At 38.3% G+C, this 26,822-nt stretch overlaps 1 protein-coding gene across 8 annotated transcripts in view; it reads left to right on the top strand.

The window, feature by feature from the left end:
• ANK2 (ankyrin 2) overlaps positions 1–22,223 on the top strand; it is a 336,115-nt gene extending 313,892 nt beyond the window's left edge. For 7 of the 8 annotated variants that reach the window (XM_029941812.1, XM_029941804.1, XM_029941796.1 and 4 more), the window contains 10 exons: positions 1,339–1,413; positions 4,613–4,744; positions 5,682–5,825; positions 8,463–8,748; positions 10,356–10,644; positions 13,742–13,825; positions 13,930–14,094; positions 15,420–15,602; positions 16,966–17,057; positions 19,973–22,223. In XM_029941812.1, coding sequence (XP_029797672.1) covers positions 1,339–1,413; positions 4,613–4,744; positions 5,682–5,825; positions 8,463–8,748; positions 10,356–10,644; positions 13,742–13,825; positions 13,930–14,094; positions 15,420–15,602; positions 16,966–17,057; positions 19,973–20,156 — 1,634 coding nt within the window. In that variant the 3' untranslated portion in view covers positions 20,157–22,223. Of the gene's footprint in view, positions 1–1,338; positions 1,414–4,612; positions 4,745–5,681; positions 5,826–8,462; positions 8,749–10,355; positions 10,645–13,155; positions 13,252–13,741; positions 13,826–13,929; positions 14,095–15,419; positions 15,603–16,965; positions 17,058–19,972 lie in introns of all 8 variants that reach the window. The other variant, XM_029941791.1, reaches the window with a different exon arrangement.
• Positions 22,224–26,822: the final 4,599 nt, after the last annotated feature.

The following is a 26,822-nucleotide window of genomic DNA, read 5'->3' as shown; positions in this document are numbered from 1 at the left end:
TGATAAACCGGCAAAGGTGATCTTGCCTTTCTGGAGCCGCTGCACGTAAGGCCATGCAAGCTTTGAGTTTTGTTGTTCTGAAGTCCCCGGCTTAGCCTCAAATTAAGCACTTTGGCTTTGGCACGTGAATAAATTCGGTTTTGTGTCATATGGTAAGGATTCATTGCTTTTTCTTCTTACCCTTAAGTACTTTAAAATAATCTGTACCTAATAATTTTGTAATCATTAGGAAGCCATTTGCCCAAGAAGATTTCACATTATCCCGAAATTCCATTTGTTATGGATCTGTTTTTGATTCAAAAAGGTTGGATTTCAGATACCATTGGTAAACACTTTAAGCAAACAAATATAAGGTAAAAATATATTTTTTGTTTTAGTGGTAGGTGAATGAAGAATCTACTCTGATTAGATAAAGTAGACAACAAAAACTCAAACTTTGCATGATTTAAGTGACTGTGAGAGAGGATGATGGCCCTTTGAATTATAAAAAAGGAAACCATAGATGGCTTTGAGAAGTAGCCTCTGGTCTTCCAGTATCTCTACAATAAAGACTATTATTCTTAGATTTGTGTTATGAGAAAATGTCATGATGCCTAAAATGCTGCCCATTAGTTAATTGGAGTTTAAAATGAATGGGAAAATTATAGTTTGTGGAAGTACTGTATAAGCTTACTTAGTAGTAAGCAGACAGAAATTTCACAAAAAAGACATGTGTACCTATTGATACAATAGACACACATACATGCATTTTTATACTCCCTTCTTCCAAGGTCACCAGGACCAAAGAAGATGTTGTTTCTGGCCACACTGAAAAAAAAAAAAAAAACCCAGGATGGCCTGATTAACTCATGATCTATGTCTCTTATGAATGTTGGATGTGATTTCTTTCAGACATGACCTGGAAGTGATCTATGCTGCTACAGGCAATAGTAGGAGGTCCTAACCAGTTACTCCACTTCTGCATCCTATTTATGATTTTTCTGGTGTTTGATGAACAAGATGATTGTCTTCCGGTGGGCAGTATCTTCTTAGATAATTTAAAAAGAAAGTCCTAAAATTAATTACTAGAAATCAGCAACTTCTATAATATATCCAGTGACTAGTCTTGATTAAAGAGATATGGAAGCGGTTGGTTTTCATGATTTATAATTACATTTATTTCCCATTCCATTCCAGAAATCAGGCAAACACATAACTTAAAATGATTTAAAATATAATAGCTAATTTGTGCTCTTATCAAATATTTGGACGAGTGACTTCTTTCTTTGAATTATCAGTACTATCGTTGCTCTCCTGTCATAGACAACCTTTGGCCATTCTGTTTTTGACCTTCTGTAGATCAACAGGATGAGCAGGAACGGATCGAGGAAAGGCTGGCTTATATTGCTGATCACCTTGGCTTCAGCTGGACAGGTAAAAAGAGTGTGACCCATTGTTTACATCAAAATTTGTTTCATTTAGATAACAGTTGCATCAGACATGTGCCATTAACAATGAAAACCTTGTTTGTTTTGTTTCTTTCCTTGAGGAAGACCATGTGGAATAGTGAGAGAATACTAAACTATGAACTAGAAAATCCAGGCTCTGCATTAACTCACTGTGTGAACGAGGGAAGGGCTTTTATTATCTCTGGAATTTAGAAAAATAATAATTTAATTTTTAAGTTTTTATTTAAATTTTAGTTAACATATAGTGTTACATTGGTTTCAAAAGTAGAACTTAGTGATTAATTACCTACATACAACACCCAGTGTTCATCACAAGTGTCCTCCTTAATGCGCATCACCCATGTAGCCCATCTGTTCACCCACCTCCCCTCTAGCAACCTTCAGTTCTCTATAGTTAAAAGTCTCTTATGGTTTGTCTCCCTCTCTTTTTTTCTTCCTCTTCCCCTATGCTTATCTGTTTTGTTCTTTAAATTCTACATATGAGTGAAATCATATGGTATTTGTCTTTCTCTGAAAGACTTGTTTTGCTTAACATAGTATACTCCAGCTCTACTCATGTCATTGCAAATGGCAGGATTTCATTCTTTTTTATGCCTGGATAATATTTTATTGTGTGGATATACACACATGCGCGCACACACACACACACACATACCATATGTTTATCCATTCATCAGTCGATGGACATGTGGACTCGTTCCATAATATGGCTATTGTTGCTAATGCTTCTGTAGACATCAGGGTGCATGTGCCCCTTCAAATCAGTATTTTTGTACCCTTTGGGTAAATACCTAGTAGTGTAATTGCTGAGCCATAGGGTAGTTCTATTTTTAACTTTTTGAGGAACTTCCATACTGTTTTCCAGAGTGCTGCACCAGTTTTCATTCTCACCAACAGTGTAAGAGGGTTCTCACCTTTCTCCACATCCTCCTCAACATCTGTTGTTTCCTGTGTTATTAATTTTAGCCATTCTGACAGATGGGAGGTGATATATCATTGTAATTTAAATTTGTATTTAGCTGATGAATGATGTTGAGCATCTTTTCATGCGTCTGTTAGCCATCTGTGTGTCTTCTTTGGAAAAATGTCTATTCATCTCCTCTGTCCATTTCTTAACTGGATTATTTGTTTTTTGGGTGTTGAATTTGAGAAGGTCTTTATAGATTTTGGATACTAATGCTTTATCAGATATTTCATCTGCAAATATCTTCTCCCATTCCATAGGTTGCCCCTTGGTTTTGTTGATTGTTTCCTTTGCTGTGAAGAAGCAATGAAGTCCCAATAATTCATTGAAAAATAGAACTTTAAACTAGGAAATTTTGAGAATACACCACATGTCACTACCTCCTTTGGGAGCTATGGATGTCTAAACTTTGGGGAGATGACTGTGTTCAAAATCACTGTTAGATATACCTGTCATAAAATTTGGTTGGAGATGTAACCAGGGCTCCTTATTTTAGATACCTTATATCAGATAACTTCAATGTGAACAGCACTAAAATTTGCGTTGGATGCTTGCTAAAATACATTTGAAAAAGATGTTTCACTAATTTTCTGAGAAATTAGGATATTTAAGCATAAAAACTATAATATATGTTAAATAATATATTAAAGGAAAGTAAGTTATGAAATCAGTATGATGTACAGAAGTCTGTAAAACCATTAAAAATATATTTGATCACAAAGCAGAAAGAATAGTCATATCCTCAGTTTTAAACATTTTAAAGTAATTGTTAATACTGTGCAGATTTATTTAATTGAGGGAATTAGGAGAAGGAAGGACATCAAAATATCCGCAATTGACTAATCAAATAGGTAACATTCAGAATTATTTATTTTGTTTTTTTAAATTGTTTAAATGTTTTTAATTATTTTGGGGAGGGAGAGACAGAGTATAAGTGGGGATAACGCAGAGAGAGAGGGAGACACAGAATCTAAAGAAGGCTCCAGGCTCTGTGCTGTTAACAAAGAGCTTGGTGCATGCCTTGAACTCATGAACCACGAGATCATGACCTGAGCCAAAACCGTGTTTGTGTATAAAATGTGTATCTACGCACTTGTTGAAAATTCAAACCCTACAACCATATAAAATGGTATAAAATGAAAAGTAAATAAGTTTTTCACCCCTACATCTGGTCTTTCAGCTCCATGCCTCAAAAGTAACTGCTTATACTTTCTCACATCTTCAAAAAATATATGCTATGCACACATCTATGCCTATTATTTAAAAATAAACACAGTTTTCCTCAATAGTATTCCATGTAAATATTCCATCAATGTAGACATATCTACTTCATTCTTTGAAATGGCTATTTAATCTTTACTGTATGGAAATATCATAATTTTATCATAAGCTTTATTGCTGGATATTTAGGTTGTTTCCTGTTAATGACAAATATCCTAGTGCATTGGTTTATTTTCATGAGTATCTCTACAGGGCATATTACTAGAAGTAGAATTGAATATCTGGATAAAGGGTATGTATATTTTTAATTTTGAAAGATATTGGCAAATCACCCACCAAAGAGGACACTTATTCACACACACACACTCACTCACTCACTCACAGCACAATGTGTAAGTGTCTAAATACAGCAGTGCACTTTAAAGGAGAATGCTGTGGCTTTTCCCACAGGTCAGTTAATGCTTCCCAGACCTTTTGTTCTTATGACGTCAAATCAAAGAACGGAGTTTATCCAACCACCATAATATAACCACATCAAGTATTTATCCAAATATCCAGAAATAGGATTTATAGTACTTAAAATGTTATTTGATGATTAAAAGTGAGAAACAGTCTATTACTCCTATTTTCAGTCATTTATTTTTCATTATCTTGATTAAGAGTATAGACCTGTATGAATGGTCTCTTCTGCATTTTGGAATTAATTGGGCCTGAATTATACATATTTGTATCATGAGTTGCCTCAAACTTAGTGTTTCTACAATGGAAGTTATCAATTCTATATCCAGTTTTAAGGAGAACATCCACAATTAGAGCTAGAAGGACAAAAACATGATGAGAGTTACTTCTAATACACGGGGAGAAAATGAACCCTATTACAACAAGCAAAGGTACAACATTTACAGAATCACAAGTCATGGTGTTAGAAACTCAAATGTTGAAGTTAATATATTTACAGAGTAATATGTTATTTTTCTAGAATTAGCAAGAGAACTGGATTTCACTGAGGAGCAAATTCATCAGATTCGAATTGAGAATCCTAACTCCCTCCAAGACCAGAGTCATGCGCTGTTGAAGTACTGGTTGGAAAGGGATGGGAAGCACGCTACAGGTAGGTGGGAGACTGTATGTAAAAAGCATTAGGCTAAAGGCTGGGGTATATGTCTGACTCAACAAGCCCTTTATTGCAAAATCAGTAAAATAATAAGAAATGTCATCAATCTGAAGCGTTACTATAAGCAAATGAGAACAAGCTATGATGTTTCTAAACTATGCATATTGGATAAAAATTTGTATATTCCCATGAACAATGTCAATTAGTAGAAACATTGGCTGCTAACAGGAAAGTTATTAAAGTCCTAAAACTTTCTAAATATTGAGATTGGACAGTTACTTTATTTGTCATTGTTTTATTGGTAGTGTATTACCTTCAGTTTTACTTCCTTTGCTCCTAAGTAACTCAAATGGTGGAAAGATGTCAGGTAGATATTCTTTATAATGACTTACATATAATATTCTAACCACATCAAATAAAATGAGAAGTGATAAAGACCATTCTTTCTTCTCATTCTTCAGCCAAATTTGCTACTTGCTTTAATGTTTCTCTTAAGATCTACATAGAGACTCCCTTATTAACATTCAGTCTACATTTATCTTTCCTTCTCTCATCATTCTTCTAGGCAAGATTGCCAGATTTTGCAAATAAAAATAAAGAGATTCCAGTTAAATTTCAGAGCATCAACCAATATATTTTTTGGTATAAGCATACCCTATGCACTATTTGGGATATACTTATATTAAAATTTTTTTTAAATCTGAAATTCAAATATGACAGGATATCCTATATATTATCTGACAACTCTACTCTTAAGGCTTGTGCCTATGCTCACCCACCTTTTTATGCTTACTTCCTTTCTATTTGCTTATTTTTACAAATTGGCTTTTGTTTCCTGTACAGATATAAAAATTTTAGTACAGTAACTAAATGAAAGAGACTTTTAAAAGAGTACCCATCAGATGTAATCAATGCTTTTTCTCTAATATTCCAGATACCAATCTCATTGAATGTCTCACCAAGATCAACCGAATGGATATTGTTCATCTCATGGAGGCCAGCACAGAGCCTCTCCAGGAGCGCATCAGTCATAGCTATGCAGAAATTGAACAGACAATTGCACTGGATCATAGTGAAGGTCAAACAGTGTGTGTGTGTGTGTGTGTGTGTGTGTGTGCATGTGTGTTGTATGTATGGTTAATTCAGGCAACTGGAATGATTCTACCCTTTTTAAAGGGTGGTCTGTGGACTCTGGTGATCACATTTTTTTTTCATTTTATAGGTACCCTCATACTGCTTATTCTTTGTTATTTCACCTTTGTTCTAACAAGTTTGGGCTGCTATCACCAAATGCCATGAACTGGGTGGCTTAAATAAGAGAGATTTCTTTCTCACCGTTCTAGAGAGTGGAAATCAGAGATCAGGATGACAGCATAGCCAGGTTCTGGTGAGGACCCTCCTTTGGGTTGCAGATGGCTGTCTTCTTGCTGTGTCCTCACCTGGAGGAAAGAGAACTAGCTAGTTCTCTGGCCTCTTCTTATAAGGGCACTAATCCCATTCATGAAGGCTCTACCCTCATGATCTAAGTGCCTCTTAAAGGCAACACCTCTAAATATTATCACATTGGGACTAGGGTTTCATCAGATGAATTTTAAGGGGATACAAACACTCAGTTCATAACAACATGGATGACCTATCCAATGCCCTTTTCTTAGTTCCTTGATCATACTTCTGATATGTATGTCTTTTACTCTAGCTACCCATTCCTGTGCTCATCACCAAGACTATGCCATTACCACTGACTATATTACTTCTTAGTCCTAACTTGAAGGGTTACACTTACTTCCTCTTTTGCTTCTACACCAGTGATTCTTCAAACCCACTGAGACTGACAGCCATTGGCCCTACCACCTTTTCAGTACCAAAGTTTCTCTGATCCATTTTCATTTGTTTGCATGTTCACTCTCTTCTCTCTCTCTCATCTTCTCTCTATTTACACCTTCTCTTCTTTCAAGCCTCCAACATTTCTCTTCTCCTTTTGCAAAGCTAATGACCAAGCTTCATATTTCTTAGAAAAAATAAGAATAGTTCTAAGCAAATATCCATATTCTTTCACCACAAAATCTATCAACCTAAGTGCATCTCAAAGCCTATCCTTACCTTTCCTTCTGTATAAAATATCTTTGCTTTGCTAGAACCATTATCTCTTCTTTTGTACTGGATCTCCTCTCTTTTTATCCAGTTAAGGACCTCACTCCTTCAGGTATCCACTGTGGCTTCCTACAACTAGATCATACTCAAGAGCATTAAAACATGCTTTAATGGAGTCCATTCTTGTAAAATGAAACAAAACAACTCCTTCGACCTATATGCCTTCTTGTATGATTATTCTGTTTCTCCATTAATTTTGCAGAAAATCTATCCAAAAGAATAGCCTATATTTTCTGGATCCACTCTCTGTCTTCCTATTCTCTCTGGAACTGTCTCCAGAATCCATAACAGTCATTTATTTGTCATCACCATGCAGCAGAAAACAATCCTATAAAATTCACCAATTATTTCCTGATTGCCAAATACAGCAAGTAATTTTTCAGTCTTCATCTTATTTACTCCTTAGTAATATTTGACAAAAAAATAAATCTTGAAATATTTGCTTTACTCACTTTCTATGACACTCTCCCTTCATGTTTTTTCCCCTATTTTACTGGTTATTTTTATTGGTTTCTTTCTGTAGCTTCTTACTTTTCATAGATTTAAGTGATGGTGTGTGTTACCATTCAGTGACAGTTTGCCCTGTTTCCTGTCTCTCTTCTTTTTTACAAATCCCAGACGCCTGACGACCTTGCTGTTCCCTGGGCACCCTATGTATTTTCGGGCTTTGGAGCTCTGCTACCTTCTGTTCCTTCCACTCGAGAGCATTCTTCCCTCAGAGCATCAAATACTTCTTCAGGCCTCAACATCAAATTCAGGCCTCTGCTCAAAAGCAACCTCCTAAAAGGACTCTTTCCTGACAATTCTATCTAAAATATTTACTCTTTACCCTGGTTTCCTTTTCTCCTAAAATTTATCATAAATAATAGTATCTGCAGAAATAAAAATTCAGTGAGGACTTTTTCTACCTTGTTCAGTGCTATATATCTAAAATCTAAACTGCACCTACTACATAGTTGGTAATATATATCTGTTGAGTGAATAAATAAATAGATGAATGTCAGTCATACCTCTACTAAAGTTTTCAGTGACTCTTCATTGCCCTGGATATGATAATATCCCTTAGCATGGCATGAGAGACCCTCCATAAAAAAGGGTACTAACCTCAGAGTGACATTAATATAAATTACTTGCAAAACACCAAGAAGAGTGCCTAGCACATAATATTTAGAATGTATTAGCAATTATTAACTCTTATTAAACTCTAATCCGTCTTACCACTTACATTTTATGCCTCAGTATCACAGTTGATGCCTACTATCATTTGGTCTCCTTAAAATGTCACATCCTCTGCATCTCCTTGCCTAATTCTTTGACCCTGAGTTGAGTGCTCCTGCGTTTATTGACTGGCACTGTGGCCAGTCAGTCTGCATTTTAATACACTGTTACTTGCCTGAACTTCGATGGATGACTGACATCTTGAAGGCAGACACAGCATGTCCAGTCAGTTTTGCAACCGTGGATCTATCACAGGATGTGGCACGTTAATAGTTATTTAATAAATACCCATTTAATATAAATGAGCTTCAGTTAAATACTTAATTTAAATTGTTTTTCCCTGTAGGGTTCTCAGTACTTCAGGAGGAGCTCTGCACTGCACAGCACAAGCAGAAAGAGGAGCAAGCTGCTTCTAAAGAAAGCGAGTCCTGTGATCACCCTCCCATTGTCTCAGAGGAAGACATTTCTGTCGGTTATTCGACTTTCCAGGATTGCATCCCCAAAACTGAGGGGGGCGGCTCAGCAACAGAGCTCTTCCCCCAGACTCACAAGGAGCAAGTTCAACAGGATTTCTCAGGGAAAATGCAAGACCTGCCTGAAGAGTCAACTCTTGAATGTCAGCAGGAGTACTTGTGAGTTTCAAAAGAAAGCCTGTCAAGTGTAATTCCAAGAAACAAGCCAATATGACAAGAGTGCCAGGCATATGCAACTGTAAAATTTTTTTAGATAGTTTTCAAATAAGTCCACCGATAACAAGTGCCAGAACTACAAGAAAAAGAGCAAACGATTTGAGACAGAGCTATGCCAGCATTGTGTGGTAGATCTGCTTGAACCAACTTCCGGTTCTGTGACCTTGAGAAAGTCCCAGAGCCCTTTTGGTTTCTGTTTCCACATCTCTAAATTATAAGAATATATACCTTATTCATCTCATAGAGTCACAGGTCAAGGATATGCCTGTGAAAGCATTGTTTAAACTGTAAGATTTCACAGAGACCTCGTGCTTATTGCTTATAAGAGTATTGCACTTGACGTCTCTGCAATGCTCTGATATGTGCCCTTTGTCCCGTGGCTAGTTCAGAGTATGAACAGTGGTGGTGTAGACAAAGCAGTGTATTTCACCAGAGCAATGGAGCGGCTAACAATAAAAATAGAAACACAAGACAAATTATTCAAATGGTAGGATGAGGTCAGAGTGAGAATAAAGATAAGTCTTCTAGGTAGCTTCTGGCTAAGGGAAACTATAGAGCAGTCAGCTCAGAACTCAAGTACTGGGCTTTATAGAAGCAAATGAGAAAGAGAATTGTTTAAATGACACCTGTTATATTTAGAGAAAGAAAACAGACCATGAGAAAGGCAAGTGTGTTTCCAGCCCTGAAATCTGAGACTAGTGTGTCAGGAGGTTACACCATGAAATGTTTTCTGCTGGGGTTCCTGGAGCTTGAGAAGATGGTGAAATGGGTAATAAAATCCTTTCTTCCACTGAGCCACCACCTACCACCTACCTTCAGATTTTAGGGCAGAGCAGAAAGAAGAAAGAAAGAAAAAGAAAAGGATGGGAAGCAAAAAGGGAATATTAGAGAGGCATTTTGGGTACTTCGTATCTAGAGACTGACAGAAAATTGCAATAAGTTTTAAAAAGAAGAAGAAAAAAGAATTTTCTTATTTAGAAATTGATATTCTAAAGATTGCACAGGAGTAACTCCAAATTATATTAGAAGAAAAAGTTTTAACTTGGTCTTTCCATCATGTAATATGGGTTTCCAGAGGCATAATAAGAATCTCTCTATATTTACAATTATGATAACCACATTAACTTGGGATTTACATATTGGTTTTTAAAAATTCTCCCAAACTTTGATTCTGCTTCAGAAGCCTTATTATCTGCAGATCTTTGTTATATAAACCTTCTCAAATCTTCAAGATAATCTTGAGTTATCAAAGAAAATATGGAATTATATTTTATATACTTTGTAGAGATTAGGAAATGGTAATAGATTTTAGGATGATTTTTATCTTTAGAATATGTCCACCCCAGTCAATGCTGGATCAAGGAGCTTTAACTCTCCACAATATCCCACATATGATTTTTAATCGAATTTCATTTCTTGGCCACATATACAAACCTCATTTGACTTTCACGGAACATGAAGGCAAGTTCCATCTTTCATCCCAAGTCCCTTCTTCAGCAGAAAGAGAAATGCATATGCTCTCATGGTATAACGTGGCTTTTCCATTTCAGTGTGACAACCCCAGGGACAGAAGTGTCAGAGACTCGAAAGCCCACAGCTGTGTCTGGCTCTCCCAGCAAGACACCTGAGGAAATCAGTACCCCTCCTGAGGAGGAGAGGCCGTACCTCCAGACCCCAATACCTAGTGAGCGGGGAGACTCTCCCATCATACAGGAACCCGAAGAGCCCCCAGAATATAAGGAGGAGAGTTCTCAGAAAACTAGCCTTGTGATAGTGGAGTCTGCTGATGACCAGCCACAGGCCCTTGAAAAACTCGATGACGATGCAGCGTTCCGTAAGGTAAGGGTCTCCTCTGTTTCCTTGCCCACAGGCAGCATAGCTATAAACCTTCCCCCATTTCCAATTCTCTGATGGCTTATTTTTTCTCTGAAAAAAATTGACCTGGACCCTGTAAACCCCTCCATTCCTTCTAAATCCTGGGGAAAAAAAATGATACACAGTTCTAATTCTAGCTACCTGACCATGAGCCCTAATTTTACAACTGGGAAACCCTTTTGCTAAGGAAAACGAACATGGGTGAAACAGTAAGCCTGATGGAGCTTTTCAGAATTAATAGCCACGGGCACAAAGACTAGTGAGAGGGATTAACGGGGCTTCTGGTAAGTGCCAGCCATGGAAACATGTGGCGGCCGGACTCTGGTTAGATCTGTCTGAGCCGTCAGGTGATGAGCACGCAGACTGTGGATATCCGGTGGGGTTTTCCTCCCCAAACAAAGTTTTCTCATTAAAGGCAGGATTATTTCCAAAACACATCTCCTTATACCTGTATTAAGAATGACTTTGAAAAAGTCAACTCACCTTACTGCTCAGAATGTCAGAATAAGGAGCAGAAGCTTACTTCCGTGCTTCCTTTGCCATTAAGGGAGCTTTGATGTTGCAAAGAGGAGTGGAGACATCTTAAGAAATTCATTTAAACCCTTTATTCGCAAGGTGTATTCTGAACCATTCACATGCCTCATCATTAACTGGCGGGGTCTGAGCCTTCCTCAGAGGAATGAATCTCAGGGAAGACTGGAGCAAGAATCTGCATTTTAAATAACTCCCTAATGATTGCCATGCACAAAAATGATGTGAGAATATGTTTGGATTGAACTTAATATAAATTAAATTGTATATTTTTTCTCTTAGAATTCAAAAGCATTTTATACATCAAAGTGTTTTTAAAGCATTAATGTCTCAGTGGTAAAGAATGAGGTATAGAGGAAAACTGAAAGTTTTTGAGCAAGAGAAGAATGCAACTTATCTGTGGGCTTAAGTCCTACATTCATTTTTGTTCGCTATGAGGGTGACATTTGCTAGCAGGATTTATCTAAGATAATAACTAAAATTAGGAGAGCTTTAGGCAAATGAGAACTATGTCCCAGTTTTGGTAGTTATCTTAAATAATGAATTCATCCTGTGAATGGATTTTTATTTTAAGTGTACCTTTGCACAGAATTACTCATCTCCCAAGTTCTTGGCTTAAATGAATTCTAGTAAAGATGTTTCAAAGATGCTATTTGGGCTTAGAAATTACTAAATTTAGCCTAAGAATCCATTGGCTAATTGAAGTATAGATTTCAAACAATTATCTGTATAACTCATTTATTTGTTTATGCATTTGTATTTATTTATATAAATTTTGATAAGTCATTCTGTATTCCACTTTCCATGGGCCTGTTTCATTTATTCTTGGTGAATATCCAATTATTTCTGTGATACTTCTTATTTTGACCCTTAATTTTCACGATCCTAACTTGAGGATCTAACTTGAATCACTTTTCTTACTGACCATCTTTCTGGGCAGCAGATTCTAGAATGAATTTAAAGTATAATTTGGTTTCAATTTTAAGTATTTTCCTTTAGCAGAAAAGCATATAGACATATGTCAGATATTTTAAAATATGTTGAAAAACTTCCATTGAGTGTTCTTTTTGAAAAAAGTTGGCATCCTGTTAGGAAAGAGTGATTTGCTAGAATGCTCTCAAGATGTATGTTCGAATCTAAAATTGTGTTCATAGCTCCATCTTTGACTGGACCAGACCAGGCCGTCAAGTCAGACTGGCCTGTGCATCTTTTTTTTTTTTTAATATTTAAAAAAAAATTTTTTTTGAGACAGAGAGAGACAGAGCATGAGTGGGGGAGGGGCAGAGAGGGACACACAGAATCCAAAGCAGCTCCAACTCTGAGCTGTCAGCACAGAGCCTGACGCGGGGCTCGAACCCACAAACGTGAGATCATGACCTGAGCCGAAGTCGGAGGCTTAACCAACTGAGCCACCCAGGCGCCCCTGGCCTGTGCATCTTAACTTGTCTGCAAAATGAGTCTAATATCTTTCATAGCCTGCCTCCTTTGTTGCCATGGAGATGCTCAACTGGCTATAGAAAATTTTGACTTTTTGCAAAAAGTTCTGCTACAAGCATAAGTTATTTCTGTACCAGTAGGTTTATCATTCTAAGCCTCAGCCTGAGTGTTGATGGCTTTTAAGAGTGGGTGTTTTTGTGTTTACATTTGGTTATTTATCAGGAGTTTAAGTCCAAGAAGTAATGTGGACAAGTTGCTTGTTTTTCTGATAGATTCTGACAGATGGGCCCTCAGCTTTCAGAATTCCAGAATTGTTTTCATTTACTGAACAAAAAAACCTATGTTCTCATCAAAGTGTGAGACAGGCACACACTTGTTAGCCGTGCTGGCTTTTCTACCAAAGCCTTCGTGAATAAAACTTTCAGAAAACAGTGTGCACTAAAGCAGAAACCAGTAGCGAAGACATTCCTTAGCATGTTCAACAAAGCGATGCTTCCGTGCTTCCAGCAGGAGCTAACAGAGGAATTAGGGGAGCTGGAGGCCAGCTCAGATGAGGAGGCAATGGTAACCACCAGGGTGGTCCGCCGACGAGTGATTATTCAGGTACCAGCTGTTACGTTCCTGCACGTCCGGGACACTCTGTCCCCGTAACCCTCAGAGAGTGACGATGGCCGTGGAGCTACGAGGGCTTGGCATGCTCCTTGGGTAGTGCATGGCCATTCAAAAGCAGACCCCTTAATTCTCCTAAGTTTTGTTCATAAAAAAAAAAAAGGCCTGCAGTGGTGACGACATCGCAGCCTACCTCCAAGAGAGCACACAAGAGAGAGAGCGCTTCCTCAGTTCCACCCCACCTCACCTCGCTTGTCTGTTTTTGTTGGTGTGTTTGTTTTATGCCTAACGTTGGTCAATTCTCCTAAGCATGTTACTACCCACTTTTTTTTTCTTTCTTTAAAACATACTACTCGACAGGATTTGGCATCTCACCAGTGCTTCTCAGTAGCTCCCTTCCTTTTCTAACATGATAAGCACTTGGGAGTAGTTTCTCAGAATCGATGCCCAACACTGAAGTGATCATTTTCTCTCAACTGTGTAGGGAGATGATATGCCTGACATACCCCCAGAAACAGTCACAGAAGAAGAATACATTGATGAGTATGGACACACTGTGGTAAAGAAGGTATTGTCCTAACATGGGTTGATTTCAAAGCCTCCTGTTGAAAACTTATCAGTACCCTGGTACTGTCACTCAAACACAAGACACATGAATCACCTCTCTTTCAGGTCACTAGGAAAATCATTAGGCGGTATGTAGCCTCTGATGGCACAGAAAAAGAAGAGGTTACAATGCAGGGAATGGCACAGGGACCCATCAGCATTGAGGAAGGAGATGGCTATTCCAAAGTCATGAAGCGCATTGTATTAAAGAGTGACACTGAACAGTCAGAGGTAAGATCATCTGACTCTCCAACCTGATTTTAGGAGAGGTCTAAAACAGAGTCAGAGGAGATGGTCCGTTCCGGCCCCACTGCTCCCCGTCCTGTGGCGCTCTGCTTTCAGTTGCATTATTCACATTTTTCTTCATGATTGTGTGGACTTTTAAACTAACCTTCAAGAACAATTGTAGCCATTATACTCATTATCTCTGTTTGGTCCTTTTATTTCTTTTTTTTTTAAGTTTATTTATTTACTTTGACAGAGAGTGTGTGAGTGAGCAGGGGAGGGGCAGAGAGAGAGAGAGAGAGAGAGAGAGAGAGAGAGAGAGAGAGAGGGAGAGAGAGAGAGAGAGGGAGAATCTCAAGCAGGCACCACACCATCAGCACAGATCCCGATGCAGGGCTCAATCTCACAACCCTGAGATCATGACTTGAGCTGAAATCAAGGGTCAGACGCTCAACCGACTGAGCCACCCAGGTGCCCCGGGTCCTTCTTATTTCTATTTTCTGTTTAATTTATGGTTGAGTACCTAAAACAGAAATCCAAAAGTGACATTTTAAAAGGCCAGAATTCCATTTGCTGGCAAGCTGTAGGTCATGAAAAGACCTCGTAAAATAGTGTTGTAGTGCTTGTCCCCGGGCAGCGTGGCAGTCTTCGGTTGGGCACTGTAGATAAATATTTGATATTTCAACTTCTGCATTTCAATCACTAAAGCCAGGATCCAGAACTCCTCAATTTGTAGCTTTATTTCTGTCTGTTCAACTTCCCTCTTTGAGGCACGTTTACTCTCTTTGACATGTCATTTGTGACATAGTCACTGTTTTGCATTCATTCCCATGCTCAAAAATTTCTTATGGCACCCACGGTTTCTCTAGAAATCTACTTTTTCAGTTTCTCATATCTTTGAGAGTTCCTCTTTTGGGGCTTAATTTTATCTTCATAATGTCAAAACCATTTAAACATGGGGAGAGTTCACGCACAGTTGTTATGTCTGCATTGCGCTGAGCAATCACTTATTCATAATGCTTCTTGACAGATTTTCGTTTAAGTGATTAATGAGTGGATGGCTTGGCGCTTGTACATAGAATCATTATATAGGCATTACCAGTTGATTATAGGCTTTTTCTTTCTTTTAGTGTCTGCTTCTCTTTTCCAAAATACTGTTTTCCAGAAGGCCTTTATATACCATTGTAAGGTTTTGGGGGGTTTTGTTTGTTTTTACATAAAAAAAATCCATCACTGTTTTGGTGGGTGTTTGTTTTTACATGAAAAAAAATCCATCACTGTTATGTTTTGGCCATCAGAAACTGTGTTATCATGTGTCCTTCATTCATTAGGTAACTTTGTCTGAGCCCAGCATTTTGTCCAGTACCTCACAATTTCAGGCTGAACCAGTGGAAGGCCGTAAAGTCAGCAAAGTTGTTAAAACAACTATGGTACATGGAGAAAGGATGGAGAAGCATCTGGGTGATTCTAGCTTAGCCACTGATCTGCCTTCAGCCAAAGATGACTTTGAAGAGGTATAGAAGCATTGTCATTTTTGTGTTTTTGTGTTGTGTGTTTTATGTTTGCTTTGTGTTTAAAAAGAAAATGATTTATCATTATGTCATTCCATATATGTACTCATGGAAGGGTGCAGAATAATTCAGGAGAGTAGAACTCCTGTTTGAATAACTTGTACCCTGAGGTAATGTGTTCTCAATTTGTGGTATTCACAAAGTGACAAGTTCCATGCCACCTTAAATGCTTTTTAAAGTCTAGATGACCAGGATTCACTTCAATTGAATCAGAATCAGAATCTCTGGAGTTAGGTCATGATTGTACATCATGCTTAGATGAAGTGACTTTAGTTATTTAATTAGTAAGAGAAAGAAAGACATTGTGAATTCTCTCGGATAATAGTCTCAGATATTTCCAAAGATAGGCATTAAAGAAAACTCTGATTTATTTTAAACCTAGATATAAAACAAACATTTTTCAGTAATTAGGAAATGGGCCCAGAGTGACAGATCCATAAACCCTTAGTAGGATTAAAAAATCCAAAAATTCTGAAAACCAATGCAATTTTTGTAGGCTAATAGCAAGTAACTTGGCAGTAAAAGTTAATGTGAATTGACATAGAGCTATAATGACAAGGGGAGTTTTTTGGTCCTACTTATAATAAATATTCATATGTGTTGCTATGGATAAAATATGTGTTTGATTACTGGCTACTACTGTTCCTACCCCATCTAAGGTACTTGAATATACAGCATATATAGCATATTACATTTCTAAAATCCAAAAGAAAAACATTCTGAATTCTGAAACACATCTGGCCCCAAGCGTTTTGACTAAGGGACTGTTGGACATATGCAAACATCCACAAAAAATTATTTTGCTATTGAGACATTTTGAGGTTAAATGTTATATGTGAGTTCTCTTCTATACCCACAATATGCATTGAGGCTATATATGGGATATTGAGGTTCATTGGGATATGAAAAGCATACTATTTAGATACTTTTAAGGAAAGTAATTTGACCATGTATAATCACAGAGTGAATTATGGGAGTTGTACACTTTGGACCTTATTCATTTGCTGCTTGTTTTTGCCACTGATCATTATATTTATCATTAGAGTGTCTACTGGAGAAAGAGGGGGGATGAGGTGAGGAGGAAATTAAAAATTTCAGTTCAGATGTTATTTCCCAGCATTTATAAGTAATACAATACATCTCCCTCACCAATGGGAGAGATTTAAATAAAACTCAATACTTACATTTGTTCCTAGGAGTGTTTTTATTTTTCCTTTCAAGTACATCTTGTTATGCTATCAGTGGCTATTGATTAAAGTCTATGGCTTATGGTGGTTTTGTCTTGTTTTCTTTTTTCTTACTTCAGGCTTTGAGTTATACAGGTAGCCACATGAAAGTGCACTTGCCCAGTTTAGTAGAGAATGAGATCCTGAGAGAGGATGGATCAATAATTAAAAGGTTTGGGTTAGCATGGGGGTATGCTTTGCCAACTAACACCTTAACATTTTTTTCCCAATTTTAAGAAAAACAGAACCCCTACATAGGTCCTAACATCCTTTAGGAATGACCAACTCTTTCTGTATTATACGTTTTTGTCAAGTGGTAGACCTGTCAGTGCGGCAAACCTGTAGTGTCCTCTTGATGCTTTGAAAATGATACCAAAGCTTGAGGGGAGTTGAAACTCCTGTTTACACAATCACTCCCTGGGTTTTAGCAAGTCATCAGTTTCGTGAAGGCAGACTGCCTAGAATATTTCATCATGTTGATAGATTTGGAGCACGTAAGAAGAGGAGAGAAACAGCTGCTCACAGGTTAATCTTGTGACTGGCTACCTTCATCTCACTCTTAGCAAATCATAATGCTGAATGGCACATGCTTTTCGGGGTTGTTTTTGTTTTCAAGTTCCTTCTAAAATCATTAAGTCATTTCATGATCTTGCATGTGAGTGGTAAATAACATGAACATGAGTTTGATACCCACAAACCTGATTGTACCAAGCAATGCTAAACTGGGGATTTTAATAAGTTAAGAAAGTGTCATAGAAGCACCAAGTGGCTCCTTTTTGTGCCTGTGAAAAGGGAGAAGCTGGAACACTCCATAGGCAGCCATCCCCATCACCTACTTGATGTGTGACTGTCCGCACCATTGCCTCGTCCCCTGGCCCTTCTCTCTGGTCCCTAGCGGCACCACGCTGAGAAAGTGTCCTCGGCTTCTCATTGAGAAGACACAATGGAAATTCAAGTTATTATTGTTCTTTTCACTTCACTGTAAAGAAGAAAAAGATTGTCATTTATAGTACTCTCCAGAGTTATTTTCAGCCTGCAGAACATAATAATTAGAACAGTGAATTAAAGGTTCTGTCACAATTCCGCCCTCCAATCACGTGTGAAAAACAGCAGCAGCTAAGAATTTAAAAGAGTGTAATTGCTCAGAGAACTTTGAAAATGCTATGTGAATTAACGGTAAAACACTTCTTATACTCTGAACTTTGGGGTCTTTCATTCGATTATTCAAACAAAACCACATACACCATGTACACCCTGAGCTTTTTATATGGGAATAGATTTAGAAACCATTTAACGTAAAATCCTCAATTATAGCTGGTGAATTTGAAGCCAGGAAGAGGGACAACTCAATTAAGTTCTGCAGCTATTTAGTTCTGGAGCTGCATTTGTCAGTGCAGCACTTTATCTTGCCTGTTGCTGAAGATATTTTATCAGTCGCACTGTTCCCCTGAATACACATAAGCAAATTCATTCCATGGCTTAGTTACATGCATACGCATGCTCATAAATACATTCATCTACCCACATCTGCACAAAACATCAGGGAGTGTCCTGTGATAAAAGCTTATTCACCCCGCACCCCGCCCCCAACACACCCACTCCAGTGCCACAAAGGCTGGTATTAGCTCTTGGCAGAGAAAAAATCAAATATTTGCCTTTTGGTAGAAGAAAAATATTATGGGTGCTGAATCATTAGAAAAACATAATCTGATTTCAACCATTGGAACCAAATTTGACCTTTTTATCAAGAAGAAAATTTGTTTGCTTCCAGATACAAAATAATTCATGTGGTGTCCAAGGAAGGAGAGAATAAGAAAACATGAGAGAAGGAAGGAGACAAAGATGCTCAAAAGAAAAACCAAAATTATTTTGGCTAAAATAAGTCTTTCTTTTTAAATCAGGAGTATGTTAAATGCATGACAGTGTGGGAAGGTAGAATGATGAAAAATCAGGATGATCTTAAATGCATAGCAGTACAGAACCACTAGCTTTGGAACATTAGGAATTGTTAAGAAAAATGCTGGGTAAAGCTAAGAAAACTGCTCCCTGTGGTTTTCAGTGAAGATGCATGGCATTGCGGTTACGGATTCAGGCTCTGGAATCTTTGAGTCTTGGCCTCACTTCCTACTAACTGTGCTCTTTTGTATTTGTAACATTTTCCTTTTTTGTTACAATAATAGTGCCCGGCACATAAAAATGTTCACCGCATATTTACAGAATGAATAACTATATTGAGAAGTAGATAGGACAGAGAGTGAACAAATTACAGCATAATGATTTTCAAGTAGGGATACAGGAGAATAGTAGAAAATATCACAACACATCATAGCCCCCTTTGTCAAGTAATCACTAGTCAGGAGGGAGCCCAGGAAGCAGACTATTCAGTGGCATAGAAGACCAAAAATGGACAAAGTCCGGGAGATCTGAGCAGATGGAGGAAGGATCTTGTCTCTCGGTGTTTTTTCTCTTTGCTTTCTCTTCCCTACCTTCTCCAGATGACATTTCGAGGCCGGAGCATTCCCTCATCTCTCATTGGTATTCACCATCCCGTATGTTAATAGAATAAGATTCCCATTTTTAAAGATCTATGTCCCATGGAAAAGTCCTCCCAGAACATTTCCCAGCATAGGATGCGACTCTAAGGATTAAGCCGGCAGCTAACATGTTTTAAGAAAATCAAAAACTATTTTTCATAGCCTTTCAAAAAGTACATAGGGAATCCCTGTTTCAGTATGAGCCAAACTCTTTCAAATCAGTGCACCTTAAACAAACATGAATGAGTGCATGGTTGCCTTTGGAGAGAATCATATTAAAGCATCGTTTCATTTAGTTGAAATAGTTCTTAAAGTTTTTAAAAATATTCTTTGTTCAAAAACACTTTAAAACATTTCATGACTCACATCAGATTGGAGAGGCCAAGTTTAAAGGAAAGATGGCTGCAGATCTTAAACTAATAGCTCAGTCCAAGAAGTATCCGGAGGTAGGACACTAAACTATTTTCATGTCATGGTTATTACTCCCATTCCAAAGGTGGTGGCTGCCTTTTAGTGAAGAAGGTATAATTCTCTCTTGTCCGCTTCCCTACAGGACAACAATGAATAAAGCCAGGACACAGAAGAGGGCTGTGGTGAAGGACCAGCATGGAAAACACATTTACTTGGAGCACCTGGAGGACGTACCAGAAGCACTAGACCAAGATGACCTCCAGCGCGACCTCCAGCAACTCCTCCGGCATTTCTGCAAGGAGGACTCGAAGCAAGAGGCCAAATGAGGGGCCGCCCTATCCTCACACCAGAAACCACACATTCACTCCATATGCAACTTCCCGTTTCATTGGCGGAGTGACCTAATGGGATACCCTGACAGTTCCACTTTTAGCAAAAACACTGCATTTTGTTTTAGTTTTCCCCATCCTCTTTAACTGTAAGCTAATTTGTGACCAAAGATAGCATCCTTCAGTCTGGATGCTGTATCCACTACTTTGTTGTGTCTGTGCTAAACTGGAAACTGGCCACCTCCGTTGTTCTTTGCTTCTGCACAAGCTCCATGAAAATCCATCGATCAGAAGAACTTCACCTACAGACCTCTTCAAGTGTTGATATAGAGGAATCCTTCCAAGGGATCTCCTTGTACAATGTATATAGCTAAAATGCTCAGATGAACAACATATTAAAATTAAAACCACTGCCTATCATAACGACACTGGGCATCACGGAAATAAAAGGCCTCTAGAAATTGCTGAACAATGGTTAGTTAAGATATTGCTAACACAATCGAATGATAATACAGTTCTACTGCAAAAGAAGCCCTTCAGACCTACCATGTCCTTAGAACTTCCAGAGTAGCCATTGCTCCTAGTTAAAGATGGGTTAATGACCTCAAGGAACTATCCTAACTAAGCACTTATTGCTGGTGCTGGCCAGCCTTGATTTATGATTCTCCAACAGCCGCTCTGAGGGAGGGATGAAGGGGAGCAGAAGGCGAAAGGAATGAAACAATGAGGTATTCGGCGGCTAGCAGCTACATCCTGTGGCATTCTAGCATCTTCAGGTCTTTTGGATTTTGGACACATTGGCAGGGTATTTTAAAAGCTAGAACTACTGTACTTTTCCAGTTTTCATTGCTGCTTTAGCAAACCACGCTGTCTTATTGGTGGTACTTTCTTCTGGCCACTGCACTGTAGATAATTCATTGGAAACAAGATTTACCCACTACGCAAACGGTTAAACTCTCTCACCATGCTGGAGTGTTTTCTTCCCCCCTCCGGGTTTCTATCTTCTCTAATACCTGCATGTAGCATTTAAAACTCAAAACCACAGTCAAAACTCCTCTTCTAATTGCACTGATGGTTTTCATTCTTTTGACCCTGAGCAAGCACTTTTCACTTTTCAGCTAGGTCTGTTTTTTAGCTTGCAGACAAGGTTGAGAAATCCTTACAAATTTGGTTTTGGTTAAAATTTTTGAGTTATTTATTTGAAATCTAAACTCCCTTGGAAACTCTGAAGTGCATTTGTGCACTTCTTTTTGTTCCAGAGAAGGAACTTTAATCATCTGAGTGATTTCCATGTCCTATTCCTTATTCCTCTAGTGGTTGAAGCTGTGTAGCATTTTAACATATATATATATTCACAAATATATTCATATAAACAGTATACATTTCGAATCAGTTATTTGTTAAAGAAAAGTATATTCAATGAAGATGCAATTAAAAAAAAAAAAGAGTCTATCCTCCAGGGATCGAACATTTTCCAATTCTATCTGGTCTTTTCCTGTTGTGCAAAAATGACTCATTGCTCCGAATGTCAAAAACAAAAGTGACAAACAATGGTACTTCATCATTTCAAGTCGTGTTGCCAAGGGCACAAGTTTCCTGGGAGGGAGGTTTCCCACAAGCCAAATCTCTTAAGCCTCAAATGCTAGCACTTTTTGGCGGTTGGATAGGAAATAAAGCTTTTTTGGCAGCCAAAATGAGAGAGGCTGATGGTGAAACTTTTTGAGACATACCATGGCCTTCTTGTCAAAACCTTCACTGGAGCTCAAGAAAAGCATTTCTGTTGTGTTATTTGCAGTGCAGATGATGTCTGTGTAACAACATAATGGTTATTCACCTTTTTTTGATTTTGATTTTTGCTGTGTAATCAAAAAACTTGAATACTGTGAGAAGAAGTGAATTTTCAGTTGATGACTCAGCATCTTGTTCCCATGGTGATAACACTAATTGAATATATCTATGAGGGCATGTATTAGTTAATGGAAAAAATACAACACTAACAATACATAGCTGCAAATGTGTACAATGGCTGATTTAATTAAATAAAATGTACAAGTGTTAAATGTGGCAACAGTGATTTATTCTTTATTGCTTAATCTGTGATTTAAGGAGATATAAGACCTTATTAAAGAGATGAGATAGGTTTGAAGCCAAAAAAGACACAAATTGCCCTTTTCCTTATAGTTTTTACTTAGTAACTGAATATACTACATGCCCAACATTGTGTTAAGCACAGAGATAGGAGATTTTGTCCTTGACCTCAAAAAATTGTTATCGTGTTTGTTATGCAAAGGAGAAAAACAAAGATTTATATTTAGTTTTGGGATCATTAGTAAATAAAGAGGAATTTGGGAGCTTGGAGAAAATGAGGGGAGTGTAACCAGGAGTCAGTAGGGCAGCGAGGCCCACAGGGCAGGATTCTCCCATGTCAGTTTTCTCTTATAAAGTAGTGGGGGGCTCTGGAAACACCCTTTTTTGGGAATGGCATTTTGCTGCGATGGGTGGGGGTGTTATGTATTTCCTGGCTTGAGAATTAAACATTAAATGGATACATCAATGTAAATAACAAAAAGGCAGAAATATACAAACTGAAATCAGTTGTATTTGGAGAGTTTCTTGTTTTTATTTTTTGAAAAATCTCTTTAGTGCCACTATAGTATTTTTACCGTAAAAATGTTACAAAAAAACATGGTTAGGAAATCGAGTAAAAAGACTACTTAAATTTTAACTAGTATAAGCTGTGAAGTTCACTGTATCTGGTTGATATGCCTAGTTGACGGACAAGATCTCCTGAAATTAAAATTCCAATTATGCTTGAAATTAAAAAAATTAAATAAAAATAGAATCAAAGTTAAAAAATATTTCCCAAGAGGAAGTGACCATCCTCTTCATCTCATTTTGCTCATGGGTGTGCTTTCTATGGAGAGGAACTCTAGGCTTCCATTGCCTTGAGTTTGATTAAGGAGACAAAGCATCAGGGAATGAATATTCAATGTCTTCTCATGTTTCATTAATTAGGGTACCAACTCCATTAAAACAATTAACAGTGACTCATATGTTTTTTTTACAGAAACATATTTAAAATGTAAGGTAGGGTGACCCGTCCTCACCCCAGACTGAGGGGAGATTATGCATTTTTCATAAATGATTTGAATTAATTACAAAGAAGTGACAATTACATATAAGCACATGAAACAGGCTTTCGTTGCATTTGAACTTAGGTGGCTAGTGATGGAATTCAATTTATTTCAGCATGGACAGTCTGGACTGGGTATAAGCAAGTAGACAAGCACATGAACAGAACAGCTGAAGAGAAGCCAACTAAATATTTAATGAAAACCAAAATCACTACAAGGTTTTCTCAGAAAATGGAAAAAAGATGGTCAGCTTGCTTTCATTATTCTATAAGAAAAGAATTGTTTAAATGTCTTGGTCTTCAGTTGCCACTCTGTGCTTAAAAACTATATTCTTCTTCCTTCAGTTAAGGTCTGATTTCTGTTTCTGATCAAATTAAAGCTAGTATTACAGTCTTAGAATGAACCACCCACATGAATGTGTAATACAATTTTTGTTTCACTGTAATAGTGGAACATTTGAGAATATTTTTAAGTATCTTGAGAAAGATACTTAAAAATACTTTATTCCTAACTCCTACACACAAATTATTCTTTTTTGGTTATACTCAGACTCCCTGGGAAAAACAAAAGAACTCTCTCCCTTTAAATTAGCTCCACAGAATGGAATAGATGACACATATGAATAATAGCCTGTGGGTGGAGCTGCTACATACGGTAGACAGGGACATTTAAAAGTAGTATTTGTAGTACTCTAGCAGAGCTCTTCAATCACTGGAAATGTTCAGCTTGAAGTGTTTCAGCGAGGCAGTATGACGAGATGGCTAAATGGGTGATCTTGGACTAAGATTGGATGGGACTCAATCCTGCTATGTCAGGATTTATGTGACTCTGTGTGCAAGTGTACCCTTTGGACTCCTCATCGGTAAAAATAAAACAACGTCTTAGAACCCTCTCGCCATACCAGATGCAGGGAAGGGCATCAAGTCTTGTCCCATTTATCATGACATCTGAGTCCCCTTTAGTCTGAAAGTGCCACAGTGGCCTATCTGTCCTTGAAGCCCATTAGATATGAACCCATTTTTGTGATCTTCCATCTCTTTGGGAAGAGTGGGCCTCGGGGTAGAAGTTGAAGGCTGTCACCCCTCTAGATTATAAAGTAGAGTTAACCACTTCCTCTGAGGCGCTCACAGGGTTTTTTTGTTGTTGTTTTGTTTTGGGGTTTTTTTGTCAGTTATGCCCTTTAATTCATTTCCTTTTCTGAGGAAATATTCTTCAAGATCTCATTTTTCTCGGTAGGCCCTCATAACTCACTTCTGGTTTCCAATCCTTCTTCAAACTTCCTGCACATATTCTATTTTGGGGTTTTCATTTTTTTCTTTCCCTTTAAAACTGACTGGTGAATTAGATAAAGCCACCCAAACTCCCCTATTGAATATTCTCTACTGGCAACTGGACTAGCATAGTTGCGCACGTGCTGGCCGGGCCCCAGGCTGTCCTGGAGGTGGGGATGAATGCAACAGCTGCCTTCGTGGGTGTGCAGAAACAACTAAATTACCATGTTGCATGACATCCACACCGTGCCAGTTTTTCCTGGGTGTGGATCAGAACTCAGATCTCATCTAGGCCATGAGATGGAATTTTCTTGGCATTAGTATGTATAGCAGCAACTTCTGGTTGAGTTGGATCTTGTGTGAATTTTTCAAGTGACTCCCTAATATATGATACCTTAAACACCTCGCCAACCACACTGTCACCCCAAAGAATCAGAGGGACAACATACAGAATCTATTGTTTTCATAATCCAGTTACTGTCCAGACTAGTATATTAGTTTTGTAGGGCTACCTGAACAAAATACCTGGGGATAAAACTTTCTCACAGTTCTGGAGCCTAGAAACCTGAGATCAAGGTCTCAGCAAATTGGTTCCTATGAAGGCCTTTCTCTTTGGCTTGCAGATGGCCACCTTCTTGCAATGTCCTCAAGTAGTCTGTCATCTTTCTTCTTGGCAAGGGTTTTCCTGGGTTTCCTTGTATATCCAAATTTCCTCTTCTTATCAGAACATCAGTCAGATGTGATTAAGCCCACTCACATGGCCTCATTTTAACCTAATCATCTCTCTCTAAATATCTATTTCCAAATACAGTCACAATCTGAGGTACTATACATGAGGGCTTGAACGTAAGAATTTGGGGAGAACACAATCCAGCCCATAACAATTTGGTTTAGTCCAAAACACAAAGCCCACAAGATAGTTTAGGCAGGAAGGGACTTAATGAAAAGAATTAGAAACCTATATAAATGTTGGAAGAGTCAAACAAGTGAAGCTGCTGTCTTGAAGAGACCATGCAGTTGAAGAGACCCATTCGTGCAGAAGTCAGAACTCCAAGCTGCCACTGATGGGTTTGGCTTCATGTAGCAATGAAGTCAATGCTTCTTAGGAGAGTGCTGGGACATAGCTGCACAAAACACTTCATCTGTCTTCTGCTAAAGTCCGGCAGTCTTGTACTCTCACCAGCTGCCCTGAAAAAGTAATTGTTTTTCTTCTCTTTCAGTTCAGACTTTGGGCAAACACTTATCCTTGGCAGGATCCAACAGGTAACCCCACTGCAAAGAGATTCCAAGGAATACAGTTCTGAGGACCTTCTCTCAACCTGCAGAGAAGAATGTAGAATAGGGTGGAAATGACACTGAGTTGGCAACCATTAGCCATAGAAGTTAAGCCACAAAAGAATGATTTTCATCCACCCCCTAACTCGTGTATTCAAGATCTACTATATGCCAGGCTTTGTGCTACGTGCTCAGGTAGATTGAGGCCAAGATGTCATGATTTTTACTAGTGGCAGTCACCATTGAAAGTCCCCTTGAGATTTCTTATGTTTCTACCACAAGCCTTTTACTAAATACTGATGAAGCAACTGAGGAGCAGAAAGGTTGAGTATCTTACCCAAGATATGCAACTAGAAAACCACAAATCTGGGATAAGAACCCAAGGAAATGGCTCCAACAGTAAAGCATGCTCCATCTTTGAAAGACAGTCCTTACCCCTTGAATTCATAAGCTTGCAGTCAATATATAGAGTCAATAAGTTCACAAATAATCTATTAAACATTAATTTTCTTTGAGAGAAATGCCTTTTATACAGATACAAAAGCCCTGTTCAGTACCATTCTCATTTCTATTCTTCTGCAAAATCTCTTTCTTTTCTCACAAACCTACTTTAAAAAAATTTTTTTAAGGGCGCCTTGGTGGCTCAGTCAGTTAAGCCTTCGACTTCGGCTCAGGTCATGATCTCACGTTTGTGGGTTCAAGCCCCGTGTCAGGCTCTGTGCTGACAGCTCAGAGGCTGGAGCCTGCTTCCGATTCTGTCTCCCTTTCTCTCTGCCCCTCCCCGCTCATGCTCTGAGAGACAGAGAGACAGAGAGAGACAGTGCGAGCTGGGGAGGGTCAGAGAGAGAGGGAGACACAGAATCGGAAGCAGGCTCCAGGCTCTGAGCTGTCAGCACAGAGCCCAACACGGGGCTCGAACCCACAAATGTGAGATCCTGACCTGAGTCGAAATTGGAGGCTTAACCGACTGAGCTACCTAGGTG

This window comes from Suricata suricatta, chromosome 1, assembly GCF_006229205.1.
Source record: "Suricata suricatta isolate VVHF042 chromosome 1, meerkat_22Aug2017_6uvM2_HiC, whole genome shotgun sequence".
NCBI classification, from domain to species: domain Eukaryota; kingdom Metazoa; phylum Chordata; class Mammalia; order Carnivora; family Herpestidae; genus Suricata; species Suricata suricatta.
This window is presented reverse-complemented; position numbering and strand designations above follow the sequence as displayed.